Source organism: Pipistrellus hanaki, assembly GCF_964339955.1.
Source record: "Pipistrellus hanaki genome assembly, chromosome: 20".
Taxonomy (NCBI): domain Eukaryota; kingdom Metazoa; phylum Chordata; class Mammalia; order Chiroptera; family Vespertilionidae; genus Pipistrellus; species Pipistrellus hanaki.
In genome coordinates, this window is record NC_140522.1 from 3,259,204 (window position 1) to 3,286,107 (window position 26,904).

A 26,904-nucleotide genomic window follows, 5' to 3' on the forward strand; every position below is an offset into this window, starting at 1 on the left:
TCTCTCTCTCCCTCTCCCTTCCTCTCTGGAATCAATTCAAATATTAAAAAAATAAAAATAAATAAATAAATAAATAAGGCTGCCAAATCCGGTGTGGCTCAGCGGATAGAGTGTCGGCCTGCTGACTGAAAGGTCCCAGGTTCAATTCCTGTCAAGAGGCATGTACCTTGGTTGTGGGCACATCGCCGGTAGGGGATGTGCAGGAGGCAGCTGGTCGATGTTTCTAACTCTCTATCCCTCTCCCTTCCTCCCTGTAAAAAAAAAATCAATAAAATATATAAGATCATGACATCACACTAACAATGCCAGACGCCACAGCGGCTTCACATCTTCCATTGTGGTTTAAAGAGGTGGGAGTGACTCTTTTCTGCAGGATCAGAAAATGGACATTTTCTTTTTTTTTTTTTTTTAAATATATTTTATTGATTTTGTCCAGAGAGGAAGGGAGAGAGATAGAGAGTTAGAAACATCGATGAGAGAGAGTCATCGATCAGTTGCCTCTTGCACACCCCCTACTAGGGATATGCCCGCAACCAAGGTACATGCCCTTGACCGGAATCGAACCCGGGACCCTTCAGTCCCCAAGCCGACGCTCTATCCATTGAGCCAAACCGGTTTCGGCAGAAAATGGACATTTTCTAAAGACAAAAACAAAAAACAAAACAAAACACAATGTCCAAAAGGGTGGGGTGGCCCTAGCTGGTGTGGCTCAGCGGGTAGAGCATCGGCCTGTGGACCACAGGGTCCTGGGCTCGATTCTGGTCAAGGGGGTACCTTGCTTGCAGGCTCCTCCCCGGCCTGGGCCCCGGTCAGGGCTCCTGCCAGGAGGCAACCCGTCAATGTGTTTCTCTCACATTGATGTTTCTCTCTGACTTTCCTTCTCTCTTTCACGCTCCCTGAAAATCAATGGAGGTACATCCTCGGGGGAGGACTGACAACAGGGTGGCGTGTGGCTGAGTTAAGTCGACCCCATGCCCCTCAGCTTTCTGTGGATTCGCCTGGGAAACCAACTGGTTTGATTCCGGGTCAGGGCACATGCCCAGGTTGCGGGCGTGGTCCCCGGCGAGGGGGCTTGCAGGAGGCAGCCGATCCATAATTCTCTCTCATCATAGGGTCTCCGAGAATTATCACACAGCTGTCTTTCCCTCTCGGACCAACCTCCCGACATGCATGCCTTCATTCGAGCAAGACGGAGGAAGACGTATTACCAAAAATGTGTTTATTTTCATTTGTCTACACGACTGTTTATATAGCTGTAAACTCAAGGAATCACCCAACACGTGTATACACTGGGGAGGGGGGGGGAGGGACAGTGTATAAGCACCTTCAATGGTTTCCACAGTTCAAGAATTGACCGTTTAAAAAAAAAAAACCACGTACAAAAATTATACAAAATCACGACAGACGTTTAGATATAGATGGCTTGATATAGAATGAATGATAAATATAAAAAATGAAGGCGAGGGAGGCTGGGGGATTGGAACAGGGGAGTTGAGGACAAACATGTGATACCTTAATAAAGAATTTTTTTTTTTTTTTAAAGATGAAATGAATGTATGGGATTGGGCTATTGAGACAACCTATGTGCTCCCCGCACGCACGCTGTGATTCTTGGGGGGTAAAACGTGCCCCCAAGTTTTCAGGGTAAGGCTCTCTCTCCTGATTTAGGTTCCCATGGGCTGGCTGCAGCCTTAGCCGGCGTTAAGGCGATCTGACAAAGTAGTGGGCGTGTCAGCGTGCGGGTGAGCTTGTAAGGCCACAGGGGGATGGCTCGGGCCTGGCAGGGTCTGCTCCCCACGAGGGTGCTAAGTTGAGGAACACATACAACCCTCCCCCGGGGCTGTATTCGTTTGTCTAAGGGTTTGGGGAGTGGCGTGGGGGGGGGGTCCTGTCTCTGTGTAGGGGTAGGCACTTCCCCTTTCCAGAAGCTCGGGGCTTCTGTTTTGGGGGAAACGGTGAGGGGAAGGTGGTTCAGGCTCAGGCTGGCGGCCACTCAGCCGCCAGGTCAGACAGTCTTCGGCCCGGACCCTCTGCGGTCAGGCGCTGCTGCTGCTGCTGCTGCGACATCCCCGGTGAGGAACCAAGGCGCGCTCCGGTCTTCATTTCCGCTCGATGCAGTCCACGCCCAGGGTGTTGTCCGGGCAGCGGCAGGTCCTGCTCCCCGGGGTGGCCAGGCAGAGGTGGGTGCAGCCGCCGTTGTTCACGGAGCAGTAGTTGTGCCCTGGAGGAGGCAGGAGTGAGCTCGGCAGCCTCCGCGCACAGGGAGGCCAGGCCCTGGCGGGGGCCCGGGCTGGTGTGGCTCAGTGGGCTGAGCGGGGGCGCCCGGCCGGGGCAGGAGGGCCCGGGGGGTGGGTTACCTGGGGGACACTGCGCCAGGGCCGTGGTGATGCCGTACAGCCGGGTCTGCTTGTGGGGGTGGAAGGTGTCCGTCTCCTGGGCCACGGCGACATCCACGGCGGCCACGGAATTCCTGCGGGAACCAGGGGCGGAGGTCACACGCAGCCGGCCGCTCCCACGTCCCTCCGCAGAGCAGCTGCTCCGTGGTTTGGGGAGACGCGGAGGCTGGGGGGCGGGATCGGATCCCCTGGCCTTGCCCCCAGCCAGCCCTTCCTCCGCGGGGGGGTCAGCCTGCATTTCCCTGTCTTTTATATGTACGTGTGTGTACGTATATGTATGTGTAAATACATATGTTATGTATATATGTGTGTATGTATATATATGTGTGTGTGCATAGATGTGTGTGTGTGTGCCATACAGCTGGGTCTGCTTGTGTGTGTATATGAATATGTGTGTGTATGTGTGTCTATGTGTATATATGTGTGTGCATAGACATGTGTGTATATGTGTATATAAGTGTGTGCATAGATGTGTGTGTGTGTGTGTGTCTGTGTGTGTAGATGCCATACAGCTGGGTCTGCTTGTGTGTGTATATGCATGTGTGTGTGTATGTATATATATATGTGTGTTTGTGTGTGTGTGTATTTATATGTGCGTGTATATATGTATATATTTGTATATATGTATATATGTATATATGTGTATTTGTGTGCGTATGTATATATGTGTGTATATGTATATGTGTGTTTGTGTGTGTGTATATATATGTGTGTGTGTATATATGTGTGTGTGTGTGTGTGTGTGTGTGTGTGTGTATGCTTTTGTTGATTTCAGAGAGGGCGGGAGAGACGGAGGGAGAGATAGAAATGTCAGTGATGAGGGAGAATCATCGATCCGCTGCCTCCTGTATGCCCCTCACTCACGCATGTGCCCTGACCAGAATAGAATTGTGACTTCCTGGTTCAAAGGTCAGTACTCAGTCACTGAGCCACACCGCTGGGCTTCCCTGTCTTCTTTAAAAAAAGGGACAGAGCCCTAGCTGGAATGGTTCTGGGTTCAGTTCCGGTCAAGGGTCTATGCCGGGGTGATGGCTTGATCCCCAGGAGGGGTGTGCAGGAGGCAGCCGGTCGATGGTTCTCTCTCATCAAGGATGCTTCTGTCTCCTTATCCCTCTCCCTTCCTCTGTCTCTGAAATCCATAAAAATGTATTAAAAAGTAAAGGACAGGAGCCGCTGGGGTTCCCTCCGGCCCCCATTCTGAGCCGGGACATCTGCTCGCTGTGCCCACGGCCCGGCCACAACGCCTGCTCCGCTTAACCTCCCCGTGGCCGGGAGGGAGGGGTGGCCGAGGGCCCGCGGCACACGCAGCCGGAGCACAACGAGGGAGCAGGGAGCGGGGGCAGGGAGCGGGGGCAGAGAGCCCGCCCGCCGGGGGACCCCCAGGCCTGCTCCGCGGGAGAGAGCAGGGGTGCTCAGGGCTCAGCCAGCCCCAGGGACAGACTGGAGGCCGCGGCCCACCCTGCCGTGTCCAGGGGACCCATCTCCTGGCCACCAGAAGGCCAGCCGGGGGTGGGTGGGGGTGGAAGGGGTATCTCGGAGGCCAGAGGTCAGGCCGAGGACCAGGAGGGCAGGGCTCGGCCGCCGACTCACGTCTTCCAGTCGGTGTAGTACAGGTGCTTGCCGAAGCTGGTCACCGAGAACGGGTACTGCAGACCCTCCAGGACCCGGCGGCGGGCGGACTGCTCCGGCCGGAGGCACTCGGCACGGCCTGTGCCTGCGGAGGGAGAACAGGCCTTCGTGGTCCCCGCCCGGGAGAGGCCCCGTGTCACCGAGCAAGGGGGGGGGGGAGAACCCACCAGGCCCCGGCTCTCCAGAGCCGAGCCGATAAAAAACGACGAACAACGGCCGGAACTGGTGTGGCTCAGCGGATAGAGCGCCGGCCTGCGGACTGAAGGGTCCCCGGTTCGATTCCAGTCAGGGGCATGGACCTTGGTTGCAGGCACATCCCCAGTAGGGGGTGTGCAGGAGGCAGCTGATCGATGATTCTCTCTCATCGATGTTTCTAGCTCTCTATCCCTCTCCCTTCCTCTCTGTAAAAAAGTCAATAAAATATATTTTAAAAAATAAAAATAAAATGAAATGTCACGATCCCAGGCCCCGGGTGACACCAGAGCTCGGGGGTGGGGGGGGTGGGGGGGGCAGGCCGGATACCACGGGCTGGAGTGTGCTGACCCCCGACCTCCGTGATGGAAACGCGTCCCAGACAGCGCCAGGCCCCGAGAAACCACGACTGTCCGAGCAAGAAAAGGCAGCCATTAATGGGGGGCTGAGGACAAATATGTGATATCTTAATAAAGTAATTAATAAAAAGATAAAAATAAAAATAAATAAATAAACCAAAAAAGAGGGGGGGAAAAAAAGAAAAGAAAATGCAGCTTTTTTTGTGCAGGAAAAGAAAAAAGCCCTCTCACGCCCTCTTCCCGGGACAGACCCGCTCGGTGTCCAGACGGGGCGGCCCCAGCCCCGCCCGGCCTCACCTGCGTCCACCCAGCACAGCTGCGAGGAGTAGGCGTCGAAGGTCAGCCCGTTGGGCAGGCCCAGGTCCTCGTGCACCAGGACTCTGCGGTGGCTGCCGTCCAGGTAGGAGGTCTCGATCTTGGGGCTGTCCCGGTTCCAGTCCGTCCAGTAGAGGTTCCTGAGGGGGGCACGGGGGAGGGGGGGGGCGGGAAAGAGACATGAGGAGGAGGCACCAGAGGACGGTCCATGGAAACCACTGAGAAGGAGCCTCTGAGGAGGACAGGGCAGACCGCCCGGCCGGCGGGGCTCAGCGGTGGAACGTGGACCCAAGACCCAGGAGGTCACGGTTCGATTCCTGGTCAGGGCACATGCCCAGGTGGCCGGCTCCATGCCCAGTGTGAGGGCGTGCAGGAGGCAGCCCATCCATGATTCCCTCTCATCATTGATGTTCCTTTCTCTTTCTCCCTTCTCTGAAATCAATAAAAGTCTTTATTTTTAAAACACACGCACAAAAGGACAGTGGCAGGCATGAAAATGGGGAGTGGCACCCTCACTGGTGTGGCCCAGTGGATAGAGCGTCGGCCTTTGGACTCAAGGGTCCCAGGTTCGATTCCGGTCAAGGGCATGTACCTTGGTTGCGGGCGCATCCCCGGTAGGGGTTGTGCAGGAGGCAGCTGAGGGATGTTTCTCTCCCATCGATGTTTCCAACTCTCTCTCCCTCTCCCTTCCTCTCTGTAGGAAATCAATAAAATATTAAAAAAAAAAAAAAAAAAAAAAAAAAGATCGGAGAGTGTGTCCCGCCTGTGTGGCCCAATGGTTGAGGGTTGACCTAGGAACCAGGAGGTCACGGTTCGATTCCCGGTCAGGGCTCTTGCCCAGGTTGCGGGCTCCATCCCTAGTGGGGGGCGTGAAGGAGGCAGCCCATCCACGATTCTCTCTCCTCATGGATGTTTCTCTCTCTCTCTCCCTCTCCCTTCCTCGGAAATATCTGTTAAATAAAAAAATAAAAAAAAATCGGGCTGGGACCGGTGTGGCTCAGTGGATAGAGCGTCGGCCTGCGGACTGAAGGGTCCCGGGTTCGATTCCGGTCAAAGGGCATGGACCTCGGTTGCGGGCACATGCCCAGTGGGGGGGTGTGCAAGAGGCAGCTGGTCGATGTTTCTCTCTCTTCGACGTGTCTAACTCTCTGTCCCTCTCAATTCCTCTCTGTGTAAAATCAATGAAATATATTTTTTTTAAAAATCGGAAAGTGGGACGTGGTGCCAGATCCACGGCTGCCACGGGGGCTGTGCTTCCCCGTGGACACCCATCGCCGCCAGCCGGGGGCGTGCACGGCAGGACGGCGGGCTGGCCTCGGAGAGCCCCCCGAGGGATGGACGCGGGCGGAGCGGACGGACGCACACGCGGGCGGGCGGACGGACGGACGGACGGGCACACCTACCCTCGCACGGAGTCCACGGCGATGCCCCGGGGGTTCACCAGGCCCGTGTCGAACAGCACGCGGCGCTGGGTGCCGTCCAGCCGCGCCACCTCGATGCGGTCCAGGCGGGAGTCCGTCCAGAAGAGGTTGCGGCCCAGGTGGTCCACGGCGATGCCCTCGGGGCTTCCCAGGCCTGGGGGCAAGGGCAGGGCACGTCGGACCGGGGAGGCAGGTGGGCATCGGGGCTCCCGGCCCCCGTGGGGCTGCTTCCCACCCATCCGATCCTTGCACGTGGAGACAACTAGCAGGAACGTGGCGTGCAACACGGTAACACATGCCACGGGCGCCCTACCCGGTGTGGCTCAGTGGATAGAGCGTCGGCCTGCGGGCTGAAGGGTCCCAGGTTCGATTCCGGTCAAGGGCATGTAGTACTTGGGTTGTGGACACATCCCCAGGAGGGGGTGTGCAGGAGGCAGCTGGTCGACGTTTCTCTCTCAACAATGTTTCTCTTTATCCATCTCCCTTCCTCTCTGTAAAAATCAGGAAAATAGTTTTAATATATATTTCCCTGATTTTTTACAGAGAGGAAAGGAGAGAGATAGAGAGTTAGAAACATCCATGAGAGAGAAACAGCCATCAGCTGCCTCCTGCACACCCCCTCCTGGGAATGTGCCTGACCGGGAATCGAACCCTGACCTCCTGGTTCACAGGTCAACAACGCTCAACCCCTGAGCCACGCCGGCCGGCCGGGCTCACTGTGGTGGATGTTGGTAAAACACAGCCATGCAAAACAGTCCTGACGACGCACACCTGCACATACACCCGTACACACACCTGCACACACGCCTGCGCACACACACCCACACACGCCCAAAGCAGTCCTGAGGAGGTCCACAGTCCTGGGTCTCCATCAGCATCTGAGAGCTAGGAGTTTCGTTCAGCTGCTGCCCGGAGCCTCGCCCGGAGGGAAGGCCGCCCACCTTGCCGGATGATGGTGGCCGGCTCCCCGCCGTGCAGGCTGGCCCTCCCGATGGCAGGCTCACTGATGTCCGTCCAGTAGACCATCTTGTCCACGCAGTCGAAGGCCAGGCCGATGATGACTTTATCCTGGAAGCACAGACCCGGTGAGAGGGTCCGCCCACCGGCACCCGAGGGCCCGCGAGGGAGGGGCCCTGCCACTTTTGTGTTCTACAGTGTCTGTTTTTTGGTGTTGTTGTTAATTTTATATATATATATATATATATATATATATATATATATATATGTATATATTGATTTTTTACAGAGAGGAGGAGAGAGGGATAGAGAGCTAGAAACGTTGATGAGAGAGAAACATCGATCAGCTGCCTCCTGCACACTCCCCCAATGGGGATGTGCCCGCAACCAAGGTACATGCCCTTGGCCGGGATCGAACCCGGGACCTTTCAGTCCACAAGCTGACGCTCTATCCGCTGAGCCGCACCGGCTTCGGCACGTTGGTCTGTTTTTAAACGTGTCTTGTTGAGTTGGAGGGTTATTATTTTCTAAGATATATGTTTAATGATGCCAGAGAGGAAGGGAGAGGGGCCCTGGGGCCACCCGGCCCGCTCACCGGGGCGTGCAGCAGCGCCTTGGCCTCCGCCTTCCTCATGGTGCTGCCCTCCAGCGGGAGGCGCTCTATCTTCCCCGTCTGCGCAAACAGCAGGTGGGTCCCCGGGGGCAGCGGGATCACGGCGGGGGGCACCAAGGGCCCGGCGTGAACCGGGGGAGCCACCGTGCTCAGGCCTGGGGGCAGGAGAGGGCCGTGAGGAGGCTGAGAGCGGCAGGGTGCTCGCCTGCACACGCCCGCGCACACACCCGCACACGCCCACACACACTGCACATACACCCGTACACACACCCGCACATGCCCGTGCACACTGCACACGCCCATGCGCACACACCCACACACGCCCACACACACCCGTACACACACCCATGCACACTGCACACGCCTATGCACACCTGCACACGTCTGTGCACACACATGCACACACACCTGCACACACCCATGCACACCTGCACAGGCCTGTGCACACATACCTGCATACACACCTGTACACGTCTGTGTGCACGCGCCCATACACACATCCCTACATGTCTGTGCACACACACACACACCTGCACACACACCTGCACACACAGACCACAGGCACACAATGACCGTTTTTCATCCGAAAGTGTGGGAACGAAATACCCTGAGGCCCCCGGCTTGCTAGAGCTGTGTGGCCTCTCCGTGGGCGCCGGCTTTGGATGTGGCCACACGGTGACCCGCACGGCCCCGGGCTGCTGAGCTGGGAGGCGGGGACCCTCCCCGGGCCTCGCTGGGCGCCCAGACCCACAGCAGCAGCGTGGCCTCTGGGCGCCCCGAGCTCAGGGCGGGGGGCTGATCCTCTGGGTGCAGCCTTGCCTCCTCACTGCTGGCCTTGCCGTGGCCTCGGCTCCCTGACTCCCTGCCCCCACCTCCAGGCAGCCCGTGCCACAGGGTACAAGGCGCAGGGAACGGGCGTCGGGAAACCCAGTCCCCGGCCACGGCCACAGCTGCCACAGAACCAGCTGCAGACGCCTCTGAGCCCTCTGCCGCCTCAGGGACCTCAAACCTCCAGGGCCCAGGGCCCAGCCGGGAAGGAGCAGCGCCCCAGGGTGGAGGCCCTCCTGCCTCCTGCGTGGGCAGGCCCCGGGGTCCCTGCCACCCCTGCCGTGCCAGGCTGCCTGCCGCAGGGCGCTTGCCTGCAGGCCAGGTGCCCTCTCTGATGCCCACCTAGCAGGGCTGCAGCGGGGGAGGAGAAGGGGAGAGACAGGGAGTCGTGGGGATGGTGAGGGAGGCAGAGGAGAGGGGTGCAGAGGGGTGGAGAGGGGGAGAGAGGGGAGGAGAGGGGGAGAGACAGGGAGCCGTGGGGATGCCGAGGGAGGCAGAGGAGAGGGGTGCAGAGGGGAGGAGAGGGGGAGAGAGGGGAGGAGAGGGGGAGAGACAGGGAGCCGTGGGGATGCCGAGGGAGGCAGAGGAGAGGGGTGCAGAGGGGAGGAGAGGGGGAGAGAGGGGGAGGAGAGGGGGACAGAGAGGGAGCCGTGGGGATGCCGAGGGAGGCAGAGGAGAGGGGTGCAGAGGGGAGGGGAGGGGGAGAGAGGGGGAGGAGAGGGGGACAGAGAGGGAGCCGTGGGGATGCCGAGGGAGGCAGAGGAGAGGGGTGCGGAGGGGAGGAGAGGAGGGAGGGAATGGGGTGCAGGCCAGGGCCCCCCGGTGATGCCCCCGGCACCCGCCGCCCCCCGTGACTCACAGGGCGGCCGCACGCCGGGCCTGGTGCGGGTGCCCTCCAGCTCGCGGCCGGCGCGGTCCACGCACCAGCAGTAGCCGGAGCTGCCGTGGCACTGGGTGGGCGCGTACTCGCCATGCTCGTCGCACTCGGGGACGAACACCCCCGGGGGCAGCGGGCGCTGGTCCCCCAGCCCCGCCGCCCCCAGGATGTGCTCCCGCTGGAGCTGGCAGCGGGTCTTCTCGGCCTCTGTCGGGGAGACGGGCAGAGGGGACAGGTCAGCGTGCGGTCACGGGGATCCCGCCCGAGCCCCCACCGGTCTGGTGCATACATTTTATTGATTTCTTTACAGAGAGGAAGGGAGAGAGACAGAGAGCCAGGAACGTCGATGAGAGAGAAACATCGACCAGCTGCCTCTTGCACACCCCCAAGTGGGGACGTGCCCGCAACCAATGTACATGCCCTTGACCAGAATCGAACCTGGGACCTTTCAGTCCGCAGACCGACGCTCTATCCACTGAGCCAAACCGGCTTCGGTGATTTTATTGATTTTTTTTTTTTACAGAGAAGAAGACAGAGAGATAGAGAGCCAGGAACATCGATGAGAAAGAAACATCCATCAGCGGCCTCCTGCACACACCCCACCGGGGATGTGTCCGCAACCAAGATACATGCCCCTGACTGGAATCGAACCCGGGACCTTTCAGTCCGCAGACCGACGCTCTATCCACTGAGCCACACCGGCTTCGGCTGCCGTGCTCTGTTCTACCTCAAGGACCCTCAGGCCTGGCATGGAGCTCACCCATCCGCCGTCCCCTCCCCTTCCTACCCCTCCCCTCCCGGGCCCTTCACTCAGACTCAGGGACAGGGCACCGGCCGGCCCACTCCCGGCGTCCCGACCCCTCACCTCCGAGCTCAGTGGACAGAGCGTCGGCCTGCAGACTGAAAGGTCCTGGGTTCGATTCCGGTCAAGGGCACATACCTTGGTTGCGGGCACATCCCCAGTAGGGGGTGTGCAAGAGGCAGCTGATGGATGATTCTCTCTCATCGATGTTTCTAACTCTCTGTCCCTCTCCCTTCCTCTCTGTAAAAGACCTCCAGGCATCTCACAGGCTTCACCCCCTCCTCCCCGCTGGGCTGGTGCCCCCGTCCCGGCCCCTCACCTCCGGGTGTGCAGCGGAAGCCGTCGCCCCGGTACCCGGGCTTGCACTGGCAGGAGAAGGAGCCCGGCGTGTTGTAGCAGAAGGCGTCCGGGTGGCATCGGCTTGGGTGGCATTCGTCCACGTCTGCAAGACAATCCCGGGACACAGTTTCCTCCGGAATCCGGGGCTCACACCGTCACCCGAGCCACCGGCTCAGCGCGACGGGGCCCGTGTCTGCTCTGGGGACGCCGGGCGTTAACGACCGAGACAGTCACTCAACGTTTAACGATCACAACAGTCATTCAACACTAATGATCACAATAGCGCCCTCGACATTAATTATCACCATAACCCCCTCAACGCTATCAAAACAAGTCCGTGCCGAAACGCGTGTGGCTCAGCGGTAGAGCGTCGGCCTGCGGACTGGAAGGTCCCAGGTTAGATTCCGGTCAAGGGCATGTGCCTTGGTTGCGGGCACATCCACAGTGGGAAGTGTGCAGGAGGCAGCTGGTCGATGTTTCTCTCTCATCGGTGTTTCCAACTCTATCCCTTTCCCTTCCTCTCTGTGAAAAATCATTAAAATATATTTTTAAAAATAATTAAAAAAAATAAAACGAAATGGAAGAAAATAGATAAATAAAATACAAAACGCGTAGTTCAAACGCCTACGTAAAAATAACACAGAGCCCACATTCCCAACGGAGCTGAAAGAATCACTCTTATTAAAAACCCGAGCTCAGACGGCATCCGCATAGGATCACAACCCGGTAGGGCCGCGGCTCGCAAGCCACACGCGGCTCTCTGGCCCCTGGAGGGTGGCTCTTCTACAGAAGAGCCTGGGCGGGTCTGTGTGGAAGATGTGGCGTTAGAAAAAGTTTACGTTTAAAAAAGTCGGCTCTCTTGCCGAAACCGGTTTGGCTCAGTGGTGGAGCGTTGGTTTGCGGACTGAAAGGTCCCGGGTTCGATTCCGGTCAAGGGCATGTACATTGGTTGCGGGTGCATCCCCGGTGGGGGATGTGCAGGAGGCAGCTGGTCGATGATGTTTCTCTTTCATCGACATTTCTAGCGCTCTATCTCTCTCCCTTCCTCTCTGTTAAAAATCAATAAAATATATTTAAAAAAAAATAAAAATAAAATAAAATAAATAAAATAAAAAAGTCGGCTCTCCAGAGACATGTCCATTGTTGTCCTGTTGGTATTTGGCTCTGTAGACGGATGAGTTTGCCGACTGCGGCCCTAAGGCATTCTTCGGGGTTATACAGAGGGAAACGTCAGAGTCCCCACGCATGCACACACACACACACACGCACATGCACACGCATACACACGTGCGCACACACACACGCACGCACATGCGCGCACGCACGCACCTCGGCAGGCCTGGCCACACACACACACACACACACGCACACGCACACAGACACGCACACACACATATGCACGCACACACATGCACACACACACGAACACACTCACACACATGCACACACACTCACACGCACACACTCACACACGCACACACACGCACACTCATGCACGCACACATGCACGCACACATGCACACACATGCACGTACACAATGCACACACGCGTGCGCACATGCACACGCGCGCACGCACGCGCGCACACTCACACACACGCACACACACACACACACGCGTGCACACACGCACACGCGCGCACCTCGGCAGGCCCGGCCGTCCCCGGAGAAGCCGGGCAGGCAGGCGCAGGTGTAGGCGGAGCCGCCGGTGTACACGCACCGGGCCCGCTGCGGGATGTCGCAGTCGTGCAGGCCGGTCTCGCAGTGGTTGATGGGACGCTCGTCCGCGGCAGCTGCAGACACAGGGGGACCGGCGTTCGCAAGGGCGGCCCCCCGAGGAGACCCCGCGCCCTTCCCAGACCCCCCCACGCCAGCGCTTCAGTCCCCTGGGACCCCAGACCTCCAGGCATCTCACGGGCTTCACCCCTCCTCCCCGCTGGGCTGGTGCCCGTCTCGCCTCTCTCCTCTCTCCTCCCGCCTGGACTCGGCCTTCCATCGGGCCTCCCCGAGTGACACCTGGGTTGGCCTGGCTTTTTCCCCCTCTTTTTTCCCAAACATATTGTCATTGATTTCAGAGAGGAAGGGATAAGGAGAGAGAGAGAGAGAGAGAGAGAGAGAGAGAGAGAGAGAGAGAGAGAGGGAAATTGGTGATGAGAGAAAATCGTGCATCGGCTGCCTCCTGCACGCCCCACACTGCTCCATCCCCTGAGCCACACCAGCGGAGGCTAGACTGTAATCTTTGAATCTCCATCTCAGAAAGCAGGGAGGGAAATGAGGCCAAAGACACAGGAACTGTTGTTCTCTCGTAAAAAAAAAGAAAGAAAGAAAGAAAGAAAGAAAGAAAGAAAGAAAGAAAGAACGAAAGAAAGAGAAGTGACCTCAGCAGCTGAACTCTCCCCTCTGTGCACAGGGGCCTGGCCTGCTTCCACGCACAGATGTTGGGTCATCGGCAAACTATGAGGACTGCCTGTTCCCTCCAGCCCCTGGGGCCTCCCCGCCCCCTGCGACCTTGGCCGCCGCTTCCGAGCTCCAAGACGGATCAAACGGTCTGGCCGGCGTGGCTCAGGGGTTGAGCATGGACCTACGAACCAGGAGGTCACGGCTCCATTCCCCATCAGGGCACACGCCCAGGGGGCAGGCTCCATCCCCAGCAGGGAATGTGCAGGAGGCAGCCAGTCCATGATCCTCTCTCATCCTTGCTCTCTCTCTCTCTTTCTTTCCCTCTCCCTCTCTCTCTCTTTCCCTCTCCCTCTCTTTCCCTCTCCCTTCCTCTCAATAAAAATATATATTAAAAAAAAAAAAGCCAAAACCGGTTTGGCTCAGTGTATAGAGCGTCGGCCTGAAGACTGAAAGGTCCCGGGTTCGATTCCGGTCGAGGGCATGTACCTTGGTTGCGGGCACATCCCCAGTAGGGGGTGTGCAGGAGGCAGCTGACCGATGTTTCTCTCTCATCGATGTTTCTAACTCTCTCTCCCTCTCTCTTCCTCTCTGTAAAAATCAATAAAATATATTTAAATAAGGTATGTTTTTTGTTTTGTTTTGTTTTGTTTTGTTTTAAAGACAGAGCAAACAGAAAGCAGGCTGGGGCTTAGCAAACAGCAAAGGGCAAGGACGTGGGTCAGCGAGGCAAAGAGAAGTCTGTTTCTCATCGGGGAGAAAAACGCCGAGTTCATACGGGGCCCATTCAGCACGCTGCTGCCCTCCAGACTGGAATGATGCAAGAATCCCCGAGCTCCAAATTCCCGGAGCCAGCAGTTCAAAGTGCAGCCGTGGGGCAAACGCAGAAAGATTCAATCTGTTCCTTTGTGACTGGCCCACCACCCCCACCATCATCACCATCAGCCTGAAGCAACAATGAGCCTCATTCATAGCGTGAAGGCATGGACTTGGGTAAGGCCGAGAAGCCCACCCCCCAAAGCAGAATGGCCCCAAATAGAGTTGTAGACCCCCATTAGGAAGGAATCAACCCAAAGCAGGTAATGACACGCATGCCTACAAGGATGGACACTCCATACGAAGCCCAAAGCCATCGATTGAAGGGGAAAACAAGTCTAATGGTTTTTAATAGCTTTTAAAAGAATAAGGAGGAGGATTGATGGAGGAATGCCCGGCCAGCCTGACTCAGTTGGTTGAGCCTCGACCTATAAATGAACCCGGAGGTCAGGGTTTTTGATTCCCGGTCAAGGCCACACATGCCCTGGTTGTGGGCTCCATCCCCAGGGTGGGGCGTGCAGGACGCAGCCGATCCATGATTCTCTCTCATCGTGGATGTTTCTATCTCTCTCTCTCTCTCCCTTCCTCTCTGAAATCAATAAAAATATATTAATAGCCGAAACCAGGTTGACTCAGTGGATAGAGCGTCGGTCTGTGGACTGAAAGGTCCCAGGTTCGATTCTAGTCAAGGGCATGGACCTTGGTTGCGGGCACATCCCCGGTAGGGGGTGTGCAGGAGGCAGCTGGTGGATGTTTCTCTCTCACCGATGTTTCTAGTTTTCTATCTATCTCCCTTTCTCTCTGTAAAAAATCAACAAAATATATATTAAAAATATACCTATATCTATATCTATATCTATATCTATATCTGTACCTATACACACACACACACACACACACACACACACACACACACATATATATATATATAAATTTTTTTAAAAAGGACCAGTTTCTGGAGGCATTGGCCTCATTTTAATGCCGGTGGGCGAAGGGTGTCAAGTGCAGTTGAAGGTCACAGCTCTCCCACTTCCTAGGTGGTGTCCTGCGTCTGGTCCATCTGACTGGCTCACCTGCCAGGGCCCGGGGCCTGCTGGCTCCTGAAGATCCTGGCTGCGGACCTGGGGCGGACTGCAGCCTCCAGCTTTGCTTCCCGGCTTCCCTGCCCTGCAGGCCCCTGGATCCTAACGTCCAAACGTTTCCCAACCTCTGGCTTCTCACGATCCGTATCGGGCCCGGTGCCTGATTTTTTTCTCTCTCTCTCAGATGTTCTGTCTCCATGGCCTTCCCTGCGGGCCCCGCGGCCTGACCGACCTGGCAGACGGGCCCCTCGGCAAACGCTTTGGGCGGAATGTCTGTTCTGTGAGAAAGCTCAGGCGGTGCCTGGCTCAGCCGCTAATGACAAACACATGCTCCGATAGCCCTGCTTCCGGGCTGTCAGGCTTTCTGAGTCTGACATGCCTGTTCCTTCTTCGAGTTGCCTATAAACAGTTCCTCCGAGCCCTGGCCAGTGTGGGTCAGTGGTAGAGCGTCGGCCTGCGGACTGAAGGGTCCCAGGTTCGATTCCGGTCAAGGGCATGTACCTTGGTTGCGGGCACATCCCCAGTAGGAGGTGTGCAAGAGGCAGCTGATCGATGACTCTCTCTCATCGATGTTTCTCTCTCTATCCCTCTCCCTTCCTCTCTTTATTTTTTTTATTTTATTTATTTTTAAAATATATTTTATTGATTTTTTACAGAGAGGAAGGGAGAGGGATAGAGAGCTAGAAATATCGATGAGAGAGAACCATCCACCAGCTGCCTCTTGCACACCTCTTACCGGGGATGTGCCCGCAGCCAAGGTACATGCCCTTGACCGGAATCGAACCTGGGACCCTTCGGTCCGCAGGCCGAAGCTCTATCCACTGAGCCAAACCGGTTAGGGCAATAAAAATACATTTTAAAAAAATCTTTTAAAAACAATCTACAATAGCTAGAATCTGGAAACAGCCTAGGTGTCCGTCAGCAGATGATTGGATCAAAAACTATGGTTTTATAAAGACAGTAAAGCAATAAGCAGACTGTAAAATTACAGCGGGGAGAGTAGGGAGATCTGGGGGAGATAAAAGATCAACCGAAGGACTTGTATACATGCCTATAAGTACAACCAATGGACACAAAACTCTGGGGAGGGAGGGTATGTATGGGAGGGGGGGGGCAATGGTAAAATATGTACACAGATAATAATTTAATAAAAAAAATCTTTTAAAAAAAGAGTGAAACATCGTTTTGTAAGAATGGAGAGTAACACAAAGCTTCCAACAGAAAGGGTGATGGTGGTACTGGGGTGACCAGTAAGAACATGGATCCCCGGATATGGGGCCCCCCAGGAAGTGGAGGGAAAGGGACAGAGTTGGACTCAGCTTCATAAACTGCCCCCCTGCCCCCCAACTCCAGAACCCAGCACCTCCCTCCTACCCCCTCCCCCGGACGGGATGGTTACCCGTGGCAACACAGTCCCACCAACGAACCCCACACGCATCACGGTTCTGAATACCCCAGCCCCGGGACTCACCCACGCACGCCCCCTCCTCGGAGAACCGGTACCCCGGCTCGCACTCGCAGCGGAAGGTGCCGGGGTGGTTGTTGCAGACCGCGTGGCTCCCGCACGCCGCCGGCTGCTCCGAGCACTCGTCGATGTCTGCGGAGAGTTCGAGATCACCAAGCATCATCGGGTTAAACCTGCTCGCACGTCCCTGCGTGCGTAACGCAGAAAGCAGTGCTGCCCGCGGCGGGACCTGAATCCGGGGGCCGAACCCCAACCCAGAGGGTGTTCGGTGTTTTTTTTGGAAATATGCTGCAGCCCGGCCAGTGTGGCTCAGTGGTCGAGCGTTGACCCATGACCCAGGAGGTCAAGGGCACAGGCCCAGGTTGTGGGCTCGATCCCTAGGAGGGGCGTGTAGGAGGCAACCGATCGATGATTCTCTCATCACTGATGTTTCTATCTCTCTCTCTCTCCCCCTTCCTCTCTGAAATCAATAAATATATATTTCCCGAAACCGGTTTGGCTCAGTGTATAGGCAGGGGTCTTCAAACTACGGCCCCCGGGCCACATGCGGCCCGCAGAGGAGTCTGATCCGGCCCGCCAGGTTTTTTGGGCAGTGAGCGCAGCCGAGGTGTTACATTAGGAATTAGTAGTTCATATAGTCCGGACCTCCAGCTCTCTGAGGGACCGTGATCTGGCCCCCACTTTAAAAAGTTTGAGGACCCCAAAAAGTTTGATAGAGGGTCGGCCTGCGGACTGAAAGGTCCCAGGTTCGATTCTGGTCAAGGGCATGTACCTTGGTTGCCGGCACATCCCCAGTGGGGGGTGTTCAGGAGGCAGCTGATGGATGTTTCTCTCTCATCGATGTTTCTAGCTCTCTATCCCTCTCCCTTCCTCTCTGTGAAAAATCAATAAGATATATTAAAAAATAAATATATATATATATATATATATATATATATATATATATATATATATATATTTTTTTTTTTTTTTTTCCCCTAAAAAAAAGGGTGAGCCTCTGTAGTCACACCCAGGTGCCCTGTTCCGAGGGTTATAGCAGCGCCGGGGTCAGCTCCCTCTGCCCCTGTGCGGGGTGTGGCCTCCCAGATGCTTCTCCGCTGCCCAGCGTCAGAGCATCCGGAGGGGGCACTGCCCCTAACGGTGCCAGGGGACCCCTGGGCATGCCCGTTAGGGGCAGTGCCCCCTCCGGATGCTCTGACGCTGGGCAGCGGAGAAGGGGGGCCGCGTCCCCGCCCGCGCCGTCTGGACCCCAGGATGCAGACAGCTCCCCGTGGCCTCCCCCCCCCCCGCCCATTACCCCCTCGCCCACCCCCCGCGTCGGAGCGAGGCCGTACCCTGGCAGGTGCGCCCGTCCCCGCGGAAGCCCACGGAGCACTCGCAGGCGAACTGGGTGCCGGCGCCGGGCCTGCAGGCCGCGTTGGTGTCGCAGCCGTGGGTGCCGAGGTAGCAGGGATTCTGCAGGGCGTCCGGGGAGCCGTCTGCGAGGACAGAGACGCCGACGGGTGAGTCCTCGGCCCCTCCCCGGCCCCTCCCCGGCCCCTCCCCGCCCCACAGAGGAATCAGGTGGAGGCCGTGGTCCTGGGACGGGGCAGCGGCTGGCAGATGCTCTATTAAAGCATCTTCCCCATCGGACTCCCCCCCTCTCCCCTCCAACAAGCCATGAGGCGTGACTCGGTGGTTGAGCGCCGACCGATGAACCAGGAGGTCACAGTTCGATTCCCGGTCAGGGCACAGGCCCGGGTTACAGGCTCCATCCCCAGGGTGGGGGGCGTGCAGGAGGCAGCCGATCCATGGTTCTCTCTCATCGTTCGTGATTCTCAAGCTCAACCCCCAGAGGGGTCAGGGGCAAGAGGCAGCTGATGGATGTTTTTCTCCCTCTGCCTCTCTGAAATGAATAAAAACACACACAAACAAAAAAAGGCCCTCACGGGTGTGGCTCGGTGGATAGAGCGTCGGCCTGCGGACTAAAGGGTCCCGGGTTCGATTCCGGCCAAGGGCATGTACCTTGGTTGCGGGCGCATCCCCAGTGGGGATGTGTGCAGGAGGCAGCTGGTCGATGCTTCTCTCTCATCGATGTTTCTAGCTCTCTACCCCTCTCCCTTCCTCTCTGTAAAAAGTCAATAAAATATATAAAACGAAACAAAATAAAAAATGCATTACAGCCGAAACCGGTGTGGCTCAGTGGATAGAGCGTCGGCCTGCGGACTGAAGGGTCCCAGGTTCGATTCCGGCCAAGGGCATGTATTGTATGTACCTTGGTTGCGGGCGCATCCCCAGTGGGGGGTGTGCAGGAGGCAGCTGGTCGATGTTTCTCTCTCGTCGATGTTTCTAACTCTCTCTCCCTCTCCCTTCCTCTCTGTAAAAAAAAAAACAAAAACCAATAACATACATTATTAAAGAAATAATAAGAAGAAGGAGCGCCCGGAGCGCACGCAGACGCAGGCGGGCGCCGGGCCTCACCCCGCACGGGCCCGATGGAGTTGCTGAGGGCGAAGCGCAGGATCCGCTCGGCCTGGTTGTACAGGACGAACACGCTGTCCACGGAGAGCTGCTGGGTGGCGGGCGGCGCGGGCCCGGCCGGGCGGTGCGCGCACTCCTGGAAGGTGATGGTCTGGCGCCACTGGTACGTGTGCACGCTGGGGGCCGCGCCGTCCCGCTGAGGCGCCGCCACCGAGTACTCCCGCGTGGAGGAGGAGGTGATCACTGCGCGGGGGAGGGACGCGGGGGGGAGGGAGGGGAGGAAGGAGAGGGCGTGAGCACGCGGGTGGCTTCCTCCAGGGTCAGACCCGTCCCGTCGGGGGCCTGGGGGACACCATGCTAACAGAGCGGACGGCAGGGGAGCCGGCCAATGAGCTCGTTCACGTCTCTCTTTTTGTTGTTCATCCTCACCGGAGAATACTCTTCCAGGCCGAAACGGTGTGGCTCAGTGGATAGTGTCAGCCTGCGGACTCAAGGGTCCCAGGTTCGATTCCTGTCAAGGGCATGTGCCTTGGTGGCGGGCACATCCCCAGTAGGGAGTGTGCAGGAGGCAGCTGATGGATGTTTCTCTCTCATCAATGTTTCTAACTCTCTCTCCCTCTCCCTTCCTCTCTGTAAAAATTCAATAAAATACATTTAAAAATATATATATATGTTTTTTTAAAAAGTACAATAATTAAAAACAATAATAATATAGCCCAAACCGGTGTGGCTCAGTGGATAGAGCATCAGCCTGCGGACTGAAAGGTCCTGCGTTTGATTCTGGTCAAGGGCATGTACCTTGGTTGCGGGCACATCCCCAGTGGGGGGTGTGCAGGAGGCAGCAGATGGATGTTTCTCATGGATGTTTCTAACTCTCTCTCCCACTTCCTTCCTTTCTGTTAAAAATCGATAAAGTATATTTTAAACAATAATAATAATAATAATAAATTCTCTGGAGGAAGCGATGTACGTCAGGCACTGGGGAAAGGTGATGTTACTAAGGTGCCTCACCCCCCCCCCCCCCAGCTCTGCGGCCCGGGAGCCGGCAGCAGTGGGGGCCGTCCCCGTGGCACGGGGGGTGGGTGGGGGGTGGTGATGGGGGTAGGGGTGGGTGGGGAGGAGCGGGGGAAGGGGGAGCTGGCCCCCCACCCTCACCACCGCGGGAGTAGTGGTACAGCTCGGTGTAGGGCTCGATGTGCACGGAGGGGAGGGGGGTGGGGGGTGGTGATGGGGGTAGGGGTGGGGGGGTGATGGGGGTAGGGGTGGGTGGGAAGGAGCGGGGAAGGGGGTGATGGGGAGGAGCGGGGAAGGGGGTGATGGGGGGGAGGGGTGGGTGGGGAGGAGCGGGGAAGGGGGGCCCTCACCGCCGCGGGAGTAGTGGTACAGCTCGGTGTAGGGCTCGATGTGCACGGCCGCGCCCACGGGGACGGGCGGCACGCGGCCCTCCAGCTCGGTGGCGATGGTCAGGTGGCCGTGCTCGTCGATGCCGCGGAACTCCTGCTTGACGACCAGCTTGCCCGGGTGCCCCACGAAGGTCACCTCGGCCTGTCGCGTGAACTCGCCCCCTGCAAGGCCAGGCCGGGCCGGCGGTCACTGCGCCGCCCGGACAGACGGCCGCGCGGGCCGGAGGCAGAGGAGCGGCGACCAGACCGTCAGACCTCAGAGGGAAGGCGGGGAGGGTTGGGGACGGGAGAATCAACCCAAGGACGTGTGTGCGTGCCTTCGGGCCTGGCCAACGGACACAGACAACAAGGGGGTGAGGGCATGAGTGGGGAGGACCAGGGGGGTGGATTGGGGGAACAAGGGGGATACATATGTGACACCTAATCGAGTGGTCGGCAAACTCATCAGTCAGCAGAACCAAATATCAACAGGACGATCGAAATTTCTTTGGAGAGCCACATTTTTAAAACTTGAACTATCTAGGGAGGTACGTGGTGATTAACTGACTTAGGGTCCTCCTAAGCTGGCCTCTGCTAAACACTCAAGGGGCCAAGGAGCCGCGTGTGGCTTGGGGAGCTGCAGTTTGCCAATCACTGCCTTAATCAATAAATAAATTAAAACAAGACAAAAACAGACAGCCGCCTCAGTGGCTGCCCTGGGCTCACAGGGCTGGTCAGGGACCATGGGGTTGCACCTCCGTTGGGTGCTTCGGGGGGGGCTGGTGAGAATGGGGCTGGGGACCCCCGAGGACAGAGCTGGGGTACCCCATGGAGTCACCCGTAGAGAGAGGCCGCCTCCCAGCCACCAACCAGCCTCCGAGACGGGCTGGCTCAGGGCTTTGTGCTGACAACGGGCATTTCGATGGATGATGAGAAGGGGCATTGAGGAACGCCCAAGCTTTAGGATGGGCAAGCCGGGCCAGCCCGATGCCAGTCAGTCTTCGTAAATATTATTCATGAGAGAGCACTGGTCCTGCCAAAACCGGTGTGGCTCAGTGGATAGAGCGTCGGCCTGCGGACTGGAAGGTCCCAGGTTCGACTACAGTCAAGGGCATGGACCTTGGTTGCGGGCACATCCCCGGTAAGGGGTGTGCAGGAAGGAGGCAGCTGATCGATGATTCTCTCTCTCATTGATGTTTCTAACTCTCCCTTCCTCTCTGTAAAAAAAAAAAAATCAATAAAATATATAAAATAAATAAAATTAAAAATAATTTTAAAAAAAGAATACTGGTCCTCTCACCGCCACGTCTTTCTCCCAGAACACAAAGCTCGTCCGGCCGAGACCGGTTTGGCTCAGTGGATAGAGCATCGGCCTGCGGACTGGAAGGTCCCGGGTTCGATTCCGGTCAAGGGCATGGACCTTGGTTGCGGGCACATCCCCGGTGGGGGGCGTGCAGGAGGCAGCTGGTCGACGTTTCTAACTCTCTGTCCCTCTCAATTCTAACTCTCAATTCTAACTCTCTATCCCTCTCAATTCCTCTCTGTGTAAAATTAATAAAATATATTTTAAAAAAGCTTGTCCGTACGTTTGTCCTTAGGCGCGGAGTCCCCATTCCCCTCATCCCCAGTCCCTATCCCCCTCGCCCCCACCCCGGGGCCAGGGAGTTCAATGGGCAGGGTCCCTACCGGTGATGCTGAAGCCGTTCTTGAAGCCGTCCTGCTCCACGGCGAACATCCAGCCGATGATGCCGCCGACGGGCGCCAGGGGCAGCAGCGCGTAGCCCACGGCCTCGGGGATGGTGCTGATGGCCGTGTAGGAGCGGCCCTGGTTGGTCACCACGTACGAGTGCAGGTCCGTGTTCTCGAACACCACGGGCGCCGGGCTGCTCCCCACGAAGACGCGCCCTCTCACCTTGCCGTTCACACGCTGGGGGGACCCTGCGGGGGGCACAGAGGGAGGGAGGAGCCGGTCCTCCGTGAGAGGGGAGCCGGAGAGGCCCCGGGCCTGCGAAGCAAGAGGCAAGCCCAGCCGGTGCGGCTCAGGGGCTGAGCGTCGACCTAGGAACCAGGAGGTCAGGGTTCGATTCCCGGTCAGGGCACAGGCCCGGGTTGCGGGCTCCATCCCCAGGGTGGGGGGCGTGCAGGAGGCAGCCGATCCACGATTCTCTCTCATCATCCATGTTTCTGTCTATCCCTCTCCCTTCCTCTCTGGAATCAATAAAAAAAATCAGCCCTGGCTGGTTTGGCTCAGTGGATAGAGTGTTGGCTTTCGGACTGGAGGGTCCCAGGTTCGATTCCTGTCAAAGGCACAGGCCCGAGTTGTGGGCTCGATCCCCAGTGGGGGGGCGTGCAGGAGGCAGCCGATCCATGATTCTCTCTCATCATGGATGTTTCTCTCTCTTCCTCTCCCTTCCTCTCTGAAATGAATAAAAATATATTTAAAAACCAAACAAGCCCTGACCAGTCTGGCTCAGTGAATAGAACGTCGGCCTGCAGACTGAAGGGTCCCAGGTTCGATTCCGGTCAAGGGCATGTACCTTGGTTGCGGGCACATCCCCAGTGAAGGGCGTGCAGGAGGCAGCTGAGCGATGTTTCTCTCTCATCGATGTTTCTAACTCTCTATCCCTCTCCCTTCCTCTCTGTAAAAACTCAATAAAATATATTTTTTTAAAAAAAGAACTTCTGGGCCGGACTGTTTGTGCGATCTGAGCTCCCGCCAAGCACACTCAGCATTCCCGGCTCAGACACTTGGCAAGGGCGAAGCCCCCGGGGCCGCCTCCTCGAGAGGAAAAGGTTTTGCTGCTGATTCTGGAAGCTTCTCCCAGGGTCTCCACGCCAAGCCCCCGCCCAACGCTCGGGCTCAGCAGCCCTGGGCGGGGCAGTGTGGAAGGAAACACACTGACGGATGTCGACAGCCTTCCCCCGCACGGACACACGGACGCAAACACGCTCTCTCGTCGCCACCGTTCGTGTGACCGCCCTCCCTCTGATCGCACGAGGGCCCAGCAGGGAACGCGGTCTCTGTGTGGTGCTGTCTGTGTGTTTGTTTAGCAAATTAAAGCTGCAGCGAGGGCAGGGGGATCTGAGAGGCAGAAAAATGCGTCCACGCTTTCCTGAGTCCGACGCTGGGAAGCGACTGCGTTTCCTCTCGGGACACAAAGGAAGGGGCCAGCGGCCGGGGGGGCGATCTGGCGTCGGGAGGGACCAGGGTTCCGTGAGGCCGGGTTTCTGCCGCTTTTGTTTTCGCTGGAGTTTATGGCTTCCCTGAGTAAACCGTGTCTGGGCCCTCGAGACGCTCACGGCCCGAGAGACTGAGTCTGGCCCCAGAAGGGACAGCGCGATCCCATGTGGAGTCTGCCCCCGCCATGGGGTCCGGGCTCTACACTGAACTATGGCGCCCGGCCGCTGTGCCTCCGGGGTTAAGCGTCGACCTAGGAACCGGGAGGTCATGGTTCCATCCCGGGTCAGGGCACAGGCCCGGGCTTGTGGGCTCGATCCCCAGGGTGGGGCATGCAGGAGGCAGCCGATCGGTGATTCTCTCTCCTCACTGATGTTTTTTTCCCTTCTCTCTCCCTCTCCCTTCTTCTCTGAAATTAATAAAACTATTTAGCCTGGCCCTGACCGGTTTGGCTCAGTGGATAGAGCCTCCGCCTGTAGACTGAAGGGTCCCAGGTTCGATTCCGGTCAAGGGCATGGACCTTGGTTGCAGGCACATCCCCAGTAGGGGGTTTGCAAGAGGCAGCTGATGGATGTTTCTCTCATCGATGTTTCTAACTTTCTATCCCTCTCTCTTCCTCTCTCTCTATATATAAAAAAATCAATAAAATATATTATTTAAAAAAAAAAAAAAGAGAGAGAGAGAGAGAAAGAGAGATCACAGTTCCATTCCCGGTCAGGGCACAGGCCCAGGTTGTGGGCTCGATCCCCAGGGTGGGGCGTGCAGGAGGCAGCCAATCGGTGATTCTCTCTCCACGTGGATGTTTCTCTCTTACTCTCCCTCTCCCTTCTTCTCTGAAATCAATAAATGGACCTAACCAGTTTATCTCAGTAGATAGAGCCTCGGCCTGCAGACTGAAGGGTCCCGGGTTCGATTCTGGTCAAGGGCATGAACCTTGGTTGCGGGCTCATCCCCAGAAGGGGGCTGTGCAGGAGGCAGCTGATCGATGATTCTCTCTCACCGATGTTTCTAACTCTCTCTCCCTCTCCCTTCCCCTCTGTAAAAAAGCAGTAAGATATATTCTGAAATACATACGTAGCCGCCCTCCCTCCTCCCCGCCCGGGAGCGAGTGCGGAGAAGCAGACCTTCGGCCACGCACTGCCGGCCGTTCCCGGTGTAGCCGGCGACGCAGCTGCAGCAGAAGCCGGTGGCGTAGTCGCGGCACTCGGCGTGCACGGAGCACTGGTGGCGGCTGTTGGCGCACGTGGGCCGGGAGTCCGTGTTGTAGCTGAAGACTGCGGAGGGAGGAGGGGCGCCTGTGAGCCCGGCTCAGGACACACGGAGCGCCCCAGCCCTGCAGGGAGGATGGCACCTGCCAGGGGGCTCAGGGGCACAGCTCGCTGCCCGGAGCCACGGACTCGCTGTGGGGGCTCCATCGGTCACAGCCCACACACCCGGGGCTGAAAGGAGTGTAGACATCACAGGATGAAGGATTAAAAAGTGTTCTAGACTGCCAGGCCGGCGTGGCTCAGTAGCTGAGCATCGGCCTAGGAACCAGGAGGTCACGGTTCGATTCCCGGTCTGGGCACAGGCCCGGGTTGTGGGCTCCATCCCCAGTGTGGGGCGTGCAGGAGGCAGCCGATCCATGATTCTCTCTTTCTCTCTCTCTTTTTCAATGATTCTCTTATCATTGATGTTTCTCTCTCTCTCCCTCTCCCATCCTCTCTGCAATCAATAAAAATATATTATTATTATTATTTTTTAAAGTGAGTGGCTGTGTGGAATGGAGTAGGTTTGCTGAGGGCCGTAGGATAACTTCGTAACAGAAACAGCAGTCTTACTGCAGGTAATTTAAAGGCCTGGACCATCCCATTGAAATGAATCTCACCGAAACCGGTGTGGCTCAGTGGATAGAGCGTCGGCCTGCAGACTAAAAGGTCCCGGGTTCAATTTCAGTCAAGGGCATGTACCTCAGTTGCGGGCACATCCCCAGTAAGGGGAGTGTGCAGGAGGCAGCTGGTCGATGTTTCTCTCTCATGGATGTTTCTAACTCTCTATCCCTCTACCTTCCTCTCTGTAATAAAATCAATAAAATATATTTTAAAAATAAATAAAAAGTAAATAAATGACTCTCCGTGGATTATAAGTCAACCCAAAGAGCAAAAACGAATGAACACGTTTTAGTTTGGACAAATCAAAGCGTGCTGGTTTTCCCTCAAAACATAGCAAAACCCTGACGAGAAGATATTGCACTTTAAGAGGGAGATCTCGCTGAAACTGGTGTGGCTCAGTGAACAGAGCGTCAGCCTGCGGACTGAAGGGTCCCAGGTTCGATTCCGGTCAAGGGCATGTACCTTGGTTGCGGGCACATCCCCGGTGGGGGGTGTGCAAGAGGCAGAGATGGTCGATGTTTCTCTCTCATCGACGTTTTTAGCTCTCTATCCCTCTCCCTTCCTCTCTGTAAAAAAATCAATAAAATATATTTTTAAAAATAAAATAAAATAAAAATAAATAAAAGGAGGGAAATCTCTACTGGTTCCATATTTTGAAATCCTCTCAGACCGGCTCTGCAGCTAGCCGGGGCTGGGAATAGTGCACCCCGCTCGTGCCAAAGCAGAGAGGAAGTGAACGTCAGAAATAACGGAGTCCGTGGCCAGAGGAATGCCTGCAGTGTTTTCTCAGGTGGCCGAGGGCACGTCTGGTCTCAGAAGTCACAAATAAGAACAATCTGACTTTCAAAGTACTTCCAAAGCACTGTTCTCCCTAACACAGACCCCAGGGCTCTAGCCGGTCTGGCTCAGTGGATAGAGCATCGACCATCCGGATCTAAGGGTCCCCAAGTTTGATTATGGTGGCAGGCTCCTCCTTCAGGGCTTCGGTCCTGGTTGGGGCCTGTGCAGGAGGCAACCCATCGCTGTGTTTCTCTCCCATCGATGTTTCTCTCTGTCTCTCTCTCACCTCTTCCTCCACTCTCTCTAAAAACCAATGGAGCCGAAACCGGTTTGGCTCAGTGGACAGAGCGTTGGCCTGTGGACCGAAGGGTCCCAGGTTCGATTCCGGCCAAGGGCATGTACCTTGGTTGCGGGTGCATCCCCAGTGGGGAGGGTGCAGGAGGCAGCTGATCGATGATTCTCTCTCATCCATGTTTCTAACTCTCTATCCCTCTCTCTTCCTTTCTGTAAAAAAAAAAAAAAAAAAAAAAAAAAAAATCAATAAAAATATATTTTAAAAAATAAATAGAAACAAAAAATAAATACCAATGGAAAAATATCCTCGGACGAGGATGAAGAAAAAACACACACACAAAAAAAACAACCACAAAACAAAACAGGACGTGCTCAACCATCTCCATCACCGTACCCCTAACCCCCAGGGATGTCTGTGCCACCAAAGGCATGGAGCCCGCGAGCTGCCACCC

The 26,904-nt window shown here is 56.6% G+C and overlaps 1 protein-coding gene across 1 annotated transcript in view; it reads right to left on the minus strand.

Moving 5' to 3' along the window:
- Nucleotides 1-1,202: 1,202 nt before the first annotated feature.
- NID1 (nidogen 1) overlaps nt 1,203-26,904 on the minus strand; it is a 39,034-nt gene continuing 13,332 nt past the window's right edge. The window contains exons 5-20 of the mRNA XM_084868679.1: nt 24,632-24,781; nt 22,016-22,267; nt 20,312-20,512; nt 18,948-19,190; nt 17,822-17,965; nt 16,494-16,619; nt 12,371-12,520; nt 10,709-10,831; nt 9,570-9,794; nt 7,865-8,037; nt 7,254-7,380; nt 6,295-6,466; nt 4,874-5,031; nt 3,987-4,110; nt 2,358-2,470; nt 1,203-2,221 (exon numbers count right to left, since the gene is read on the minus strand). Coding sequence (XP_084724805.1) covers nt 2,100-2,221; nt 2,358-2,470; nt 3,987-4,110; nt 4,874-5,031; nt 6,295-6,466; nt 7,254-7,380; nt 7,865-8,037; nt 9,570-9,794; nt 10,709-10,831; nt 12,371-12,520; nt 16,494-16,619; nt 17,822-17,965; nt 18,948-19,190; nt 20,312-20,512; nt 22,016-22,267; nt 24,632-24,781 — 2,603 coding nt within the window. The 3' untranslated portion in view covers nt 1,203-2,099. The remainder of the gene's footprint in view (nt 2,222-2,357; nt 2,471-3,986; nt 4,111-4,873; nt 5,032-6,294; nt 6,467-7,253; nt 7,381-7,864; nt 8,038-9,569; nt 9,795-10,708; nt 10,832-12,370; nt 12,521-16,493; nt 16,620-17,821; nt 17,966-18,947; nt 19,191-20,311; nt 20,513-22,015; nt 22,268-24,631; nt 24,782-26,904) is intronic.